Below are 8,093 nucleotides of genomic sequence, written 5' to 3'. Positions count from 1 at the left end.
GCCTCCCAAGTAGCTGGGACCACAGGCACCCGCCACAAAGCCCAGCTATTTTTTGGTTGCAGCCATTGTTGTTTGGCAGGTCCGGGCTGGATTCGAACCCGCCGCCTTAGGTGTATGTGGCTGGCGCCTTAGCCGCTTGAGCCACAGGCGCTGAGCCAATTTGTAAGAACTTTAAAAGCTCATTTTTAAATTCCTTTTTCTGACTCCAGTATATGTGGCATCACAGCTCACAGCAACCTCCAACTCCTGGGCTTAGGCGATTCTCTTGCCTCAGCCTCCTAAGTAGCTGGGACTACAGGTGTCTGCCACAACACCTGGCTATTTTTTTGTTGCAGTTTGGCTGCACCACCCTCGGTATATGGTGCTGGCACCCTACTCACTGAGCCACAGGCGCACTTTTCAAGTACATTTCTAATTCTATCAGCTATAGGCAATTAACAGCTAGAAATATAAGAGCAAATAGATGATGTTGCTTTAATGCTTCATTCTTTGATGAGATTTTAAATTACTATATAATGGTATTTATACCATTTATAATGCTGTTTAGGACATTTACTGTTTCTATGTTTGCAGTATTTTCTCTTGGGAGACCTGGTTAAATTTCATTTTAATTGGGGTAAAATAATACCTCACATAAATTTGCCATCTTTGCCATTTTAAAATAATGCGCTTCAGTGGCACTAAGCTCATTTATATAGTTGTGCTGCCATCCACCATCTGTGGAACTCTTCATCTTACAAAACTGAAACTCTGCTTTCATTAAACAACTCCCCATTCTCCTGGCCCCAACCCTTGGCAATTACCATTCTACTTTGTCACTATGAATTTGACTACTCCACGTACCTTATATAAGTGGAATCATAGCATATGTGCTTTTAATAGGGATGTTTCAGTTAGCATAATTTCCTCAAGGTTAATCTATGTTGTAGCATGTGTCTGAATTTCTTCCCTTTTTAAGGCTGAATAATATTCCATTATGTGTATGTACCATATTTTATTTATGCATTCATCTGTCAACCGATACTTGGGTTATACCTTGGTTGTAGGGAAACAATTCATGATAGATTAAGTGAAATATTACAAAATAGAAGTATCGTGAAATTACACAAGTCACCATTAAAAGTAAAAGTTTCAAAAAAAATTAAAACATCAACAGTGTTATCTCTGGAGACTTAGGATAACTTGCTCATCTATATTTCCCTTTTGCTCTCCAGTTAACATGGATTGCTTTTGTAGTAGAAATTAGTAAAGAAAGGCAGTGCCTGTGGCTCAGTGAGTAGGGCACCAGCCCCGTATACCGAGGGTGGGAGATTCAAACCCAGCCCCAGCCAAACTGCAACAAAAAAATAGCTGGGCATTGTGGCGGGCGTCTATAGTCCCAGCTACTCGGGAGAGTGAGGCAAGAGAATCGCCTACGCCCAAGAGCTAGAGGTTGCTGTGAGCTGTGATGCCACAGCACTCTACCAAGGGTGACAAAGTGAGACTCTGTCTTTAAAACAAAAACAAAAAAAGAAATTAGTAAAGGAAGTAAAAGCTGATGGATATTAACTTTTTAAGATGTAACTTTAATTGGCAGGAAAATGTAATGTTTGCTTATTGGCAGAGACCCTCTAGGAGCTGAACTGACCTTGCAGTACATAGTTCCTAAGCTGCCTCTGGAACTGAATTATATCTGTCACCTGTCTTTTAGGAAAGCTATTTTTGATACACCAGATGAGGATCCAAATTACAATCCACTACCTGAAGAGCGGCCAGGAGGCTTTGCCTGGGGTGAGGGCCAGCGCCTCGGAGGTTAAAGCAGCAGTGCCAATAATGAGACCCCACTGGGAAGGACTCCATGAAATACCCATTGGGATTCTTTTATCCTTTGTTGCAAAAGTGTGGACACTTTTGACGGCTTGACAGATTTTAACTCCAGAAGCACTTTATGAAATGGTACACTGACTAATCCAGAAGACATTTCCAGCATTTTGCCAGTGGTTCTTCACTACACTGGTACTGAAAGTGTAATCTCTTGGAGCCAAAAACATGGAAAGACAAATATCCTGCCACCTTTAGCAAGTACACGAGTACTTGCATTCTATGGTGTAAGGCAGGGCTTTTTCCTCCTCTTTTTGATAGATGAGGCTATGGTGTAAATGGAAGTTTCGGAGAGGACAAAATAAAACTGAATTCCATCTCTCTCTCATTGTATTAAAGCTTTTGTGTGTGATCTTTTTAAATTATGATAGTGTATTCTAGTGTATTCTAGCTTTCCTGCATAGGTCTTGAGCTCAGCAGTTTACAGAATGTGAGCTCCACTAGGAAGACAGTATTCTTCTGTTGTCCAGATGGTTTGTTCTCCATCTGGGTTTGGCAGAACTTTAAGTTGTCAATCACTGTTGTGGGGGGAAAGAGAGGGTGGTTCTTGTAACAACAGGAATTCAGTCATAACAAAGTCAGCTATAAGCAAAAAGTATGGTATCTTATTCACTCTGCTTAAATTTCTACGTTAAGAAGATATTAAGAAATATCCTGGGAAAGACTGGTAATGGCCACATTTTTTTGAAAACTAGAGGAAGATTTTCATTAGACCTGGAAAACAAGTTACAATGTTGACTTTAGAGCCTGATGAACAGGTATGAGGCATATGGTCCTCCTGTATCTGTGGTTAACATTTGTCTTGTTTCATGAAAAGCTGAGACCCTTTTCAGACCCAAGTACTTGTATTACCTCTGCAATCAAGTAGAAATTAGGGTCCACAGAAGTAGGCACTTAACTGCCTGTGGTTCAATATATACTGTCCAAAATATTCAGGCTATCTTGGGTCTTAGCAGGGTTGTGTTCATAACGCTTAAGTACCTCAGAAACCCTAAAAAAGAGGGAAAAGGGCACCCTAGGAAATAGGTAATTTCAAAATAGCTTTCATAAACAGCATGCAGGCGCAAGATCCCTTCCCAAAACTGGATTGTCGGTTGGAGTTCAGCCTTGGTTAAGTAGTAGCTTTCTAGAGGCTGAGGTTTTCCTCAGCTCAACATAGGCTCAGGAAACAAAAACATCCTAAAAGGAATTTTCAGATTGTTTTTGAGATGAAAAATATTTTAATGTCTATGTATCTAAATGGAATTACATAGAGCTGGAATTTAAGTCTTTTACGTGTTACTAGTAACTTCAAATATGTCTGTTGCCATTTTATGAAACTTGGGTCAATGGGACAACTGTTTTTTCCTAAATGACACAAGGAAACTTTTTAAAGTTTAAATGCCAGTCTTAGAGTGTATAATCCTTATGGGATTCTTAAGTTTTATCATATCTTGTTTTCTTCAAGAAAGCTTTTATCAGTGACTTTTACTAGAAGCTTTTTTAAAAAAAAAAATAGGGGGGCTAGAAATGAATTTCTGTAGTTTTATTTGTTCTCCTTGAGTTAACATTTCCCCCCATGCAATCTGGTGCTGAGAATCCCTGAGTTAACTTTGAGTTACTCAGTTAATGGAATTTTTTGTGGTAAATTTTAATCCTAAAATTTATTAACTGACTATTCATTTTAGTAGGGAATATCTGTACATATTAATGACTGGGTAGAACAGAAAAATATTTTGAATGTATAACATAAAGTCATTTATGGGATTTTGATTTCTCTCATTTTATAGCATGTAAATTCCTAGTGGCATAGTTCCATGCTGTGCTACCACACTGTGTCCTGGCCAGTGGTAATGTCAACCACTGCCCTCTTACCAGTTTGGCTGGTCCCACTACCACCATCCCTAGCCCTGTGTTGCTTGACAGGGTACCTCTGCTTGCCTGGACATAAGGAAAAGTCCTCTCCCAATTCACCTCTCAATCTTGATTATTCCAGAACATACTTTCTTTTCATAAGGCAAAAAGCCAAGATTTGATATGTAGAATTTTATAACCAACTAACCTTACCTAAACATAATTTAAGGGTTCCTGGATTCTACCACTAATATTAAAAAGCACACCTGACTAAGGCATAGGCTTTTTTTTGGTATAGAAATATGTTCATTTAGAAATAAATGGACGTGCAAATTGCATCTCCCTGGGAGATATATTTTATGTACATCTTGGTGTGTTTTTTTCACTAATGGATTTATATCTGTTTCTTTTTCTGTGTCACTCTTGTACATCCTAATATCTTTCATACTTCTTGTGTAGTCTCTGAAAGCAGGGCACCCAAGTCCTGGATCTTAGTAATGAAACCCTCATTCTGTCCCTGGGGCCTCTGAAAATTAGGAAATAGGAAACATAGCTATTGGTATGTTGGGTAATGAGCTTTCTAGAATTGTTATCTATCCCGCCAGTGTTTTATGTTACGGCTGTGTTTTTCTTTGGCAGGTGAGTTCCACCAGTGTTGTTAGTCTTGCTCCTGCCATTATTTTCTATGTTCTTCAGGATGTCCCTAAGGTGCTTACATATTTTGTGAGTTTGCATTAAAGCTGTTGAACCTCGTTTGATCTAGTCACTTCTCTGCTCAGAAATCCACATGACCTATTGGTAAGCCCCCATACCAAATATATACTTTTTGTCTTTTTCTGAACCTACCTACTTCTGCCTAACAGGGACCTCAATTTAAGTCTTTTCAGTCTTTCAAGGCCTGGCCTTGTTCCTGACTCCTCAAGAAATCTTGACTTTAAGGTCTACTTCATTGTCTGTCTTCTTTGAACCCCTATAAACCCTTAAGTCTGTATGACATACTCTTACACCGAATTATATATTGTCTTGTACTGTTCCTAGCTGGTACCTGTATATTAGTCTTGTCTCCCACATGAGAATGTAAGCTCCTTAAGGGCAGGGACTATGTCTTAATTTTTGTATCCACCACAGTGCCTAGCACAGTGCTTGGCACATGGGTGCTGAATAAATTACTTTGTTTATTGATCAGCAAACTATTATCTGGTATTTTTAATTATGGAGGGATTAGTGTGTATGCATGCAAATTTGTGTCTAGTTGCTGAAGCTTATGATTGTTTCTGAAAGTGGGATAGAGCAAAACTAAACATACCAAAGGCAGTGGTCTGGTGCAGAAGCCATGGTGACCACCACTTGGGGAATGGTCATGCTCAGACTACATAGTTAAGTCCACAGACCATCCCAGACAATGAAATGTGTCTGATGCTTCACTTTTTAGAAGATAGGCCAGGAAATTCTTTGACTATTTATTAGCTCATCAGCATTTGCATATGAAAGCCACTGAACCACAAGAGACTTTTCTTTTATAGGTACATTAGATTTCAGACTACTGATGGGAGAAATGTGGGCGACATAGCTTGATGCTTCTATAGGATCTAATTTTTCAGTTCTGATTCTCTTAGTCTTAACACTACAGAATAGCTGGGTCATTAGGCCAGAGGCTATGGATTAGTTACCTACAATTAGATTACCAACTGTCCACAGAAAAGAAGCCATACTCTGTAAAATAATTTAAAGAGGTTTATTCTGAGCCAAATTTGAAGAACACAACCTGGAGCCACACTCAAGCCTTGAGCAAGTAAAGTGTCAGAGGTGGGGTAACAATTTGGTTTTATACATTTTACGGACACAGGAATTACAGGTAAAGTCATAAATCAATACATAGAAGGTGTACGTTGGCTTGGCCCAAAAAAGTGGGACATCTCAAAGTGGAGTCTTTGGCTGACAATTGGCTGAAACAGGCTTTGTCTAATACACCAGGAGATAGTGAAAAGGAATGCTGAGTTAAGATAAGGGTCTGTTAATTAGAGACAAACTACAGGAAATATGTGGTTTGTTGTATATACTGAGGACCTTCAGGTATGTCTTCCATAGCCTTAGGCCTATTAGAGTCAAAGAGGTCATTCTAAGAAGAGGAGGGGGCATGATGAGGCATGCATGTCTGATCTCCTCTCTGCCAGTGCTCAGTTTTAGGGATCCCCTTGGTCAAGAGGGGCTCCAATCAGTCGCTGGATGAGGTAGCCTTAAGATTTTATTTTAGGGCTCAGCGCCTATAGCTCAACCGGCTAAGGCGCCAGCCACGTACACCTAAGGTGGCGGGTTCGAATCCCCAGCCTGGACCCGCCAAACAACAATGATGGCTGCAACCAAAAAATAGCCGGGCGTTGTGGCGGGCGCCTGTGGTCCCAGCTACTTGGGAGGCGGAGGCAGGAGACTCGCTTGAGCCCAGGAGTTGGAGGTTGCTGTGAGCTGTAATGCCATGGCACTCTACCCAGGGGGACGGCTTGAGGCTCTGTCTCAAAAAAAAAAAGATTTTATTTTAGTTCACACTGTTAGGTTGGCCAAACTAACTCCATCTTGAAAAGGCTTTCTATAAGACTCTGTTACAGGTGGACATAACGCAGATAAGAGAGAGAGATGCTGCAGGCTTGTATTTGCATGTACAAGCAACTGGCCCAATTACAACCCACCCAAGAGAAATCTGCTGACACCCTAATAAGAACCTGCCAGGAGAGTCCCTATGGTGAGATAACATCTTTGATGTCCTGATGAGAATAATAGTTTGGTGGTCCTTGACAGAAACCAGCTCCCCCTCAATCACTGATAAAAGACTGGCCTCTCTTGCTACACCCCCCCATAACATCTTCAGATCTTAGCCCACTTATACCCAAGTGTCAAAATAAACATTATCACCTTTTTTACACTTTGGTCTTGAGTGTTCTGACCCGTTCCTTCTGATACAGGATTCCACCACTTAGGGGAAGACAGGGAGCCCCCCATTCTCTAGGCCAGGCATCCTCAAATATAGCCCGCAGGCCACATGCGGCCCACCTAGGACATTTATCCAGCCCACCAGGTGTTTTTGCCACATCTGCCTGTCCTGCTTAATAGTCAACTTGTCCTGGGGCCCACAGTCCGGCCCTCCAACGGTCTGAGGGACAGTGAACTGGTCCCCTGTTTAAAAGGTTTGAGGAACCCTGCTAGGCCCAGATGAGCTCAGCAGTCAGACCCTTACTTCCAGACACAAGCAGACTGCCTTTTTTGGGACACACCTTCTGGGCTCTCATAAGATCATGAACAAAGCATCCTGTGATGGTTTTTTGGGTAGTTCCACCTTGGGTAGGAGCACACATCATAATCCCTTCTCAGAGACAAGGACTGTGAAGGACCAACTGCCAGCCATGTGTAATCCTCTAGACTTAAGACCCCTAGACAAAAGAGCCCAGGTGGAGAGTCCCAAGGGAGTTCTTCAGTTCTTTCCCCCTTCCAGAAGCTCTGGTGCTTTTTACTTCTTCTGTATTACTTTCTAACGTCTAATAAAAGTCCTATCTCGTCACTGATCTGTGGTCCGTGGGTTCATTCTTCAAATCCCCGAGACCAAGGACCTACTGAAGAGCAAAATTCTGGTATCACTTTCTTTAGTTTTTATCTATCACACACTACCTATGTGCTTTGTTTTGCCTGTATCATTTTTTTAATTGGGCCAATATTTTTTGTTTTAATTTTTCTAACTTTTAGAGATAAAGCCTTGCTGTGTCACCCAGGCTGGAGTGCAGGGGTGCTATCATAGCTCACTGCAGCCTTGAATTCCTGGGATCAAGTGATCCTCCCCCTTCAGCCTCCTGAGTAGCTGTAACTATAGACATGCACCACCATATCTGGCTAATTGTTTAATTTTTGTAGAGATAAGGGTCTTGTTATATCACCTAGACTGGTCTTGAACACCTGACCTCAAGTGATCCTCTTGCTTCAGCTTCCCAAATTACTGAGATTACAGGTGTGAGCCATCATGCCCAGCTGAGCCAGTTTTCAAAATTCGCAGATTACATATGATAATCTTCATTCCTAGCTCTTTGAAAAAATTGGAATAGCAGGCCTATATGATAGCCATTGCCCAGAAGTGATTATTGGTTCTATCTAGAGATAGGGCATGTGATCTGTTGAGAGATGGTCTTGTCCATTTACATTGTTTACCTGAATTCTTGTAATCATTTGGGATAAATAACTCCCACATTAGGTTATTCCAGAAAGCACACTGGGGAAAAGGGCTGAGATCCATCTTTTACTTACTCAAGGTCCATAGTTTGAGAGTTAACATAACTAGATAACCTTGTAGTTTGGGGTGACCTTTCTAAATTAACATTTAGGAGTAGGAAGCAAAAATTTCTAAGTTTTTTTTTTTTTTT

At 41.0% G+C, this 8,093-nt stretch overlaps 1 protein-coding gene across 1 annotated transcript in view; it reads left to right on the top strand.

Annotated features, from left to right (window-relative positions):
• DERL2 (derlin 2) overlaps positions 1 to 2,193 on the top strand; it is a 13,972-nt gene extending 11,779 nt beyond the window's left edge. Inside the window, exon 7 of the mRNA XM_003791233.3 lies at positions 1,691 to 2,193. Within this exon, the coding sequence (XP_003791281.1) occupies positions 1,691 to 1,796 (106 nt within the window). The 3' untranslated portion in view covers positions 1,797 to 2,193. The remainder of the gene's footprint in view (positions 1 to 1,690) is intronic.
• Positions 2,194 to 8,093: the final 5,900 nt, after the last annotated feature.

The sequence above is a fragment of the Otolemur garnettii genome, unplaced genomic scaffold, assembly GCF_000181295.1.
Source record: "Otolemur garnettii isolate 467f Iridium unplaced genomic scaffold, OtoGar3 scaffold00046, whole genome shotgun sequence".
Taxonomy (NCBI): domain Eukaryota; kingdom Metazoa; phylum Chordata; class Mammalia; order Primates; family Galagidae; genus Otolemur; species Otolemur garnettii.
The sequence above is the reverse complement of the archived record's forward strand: the minus strand, read 5'-3'. Positions and strand labels throughout refer to the sequence as shown.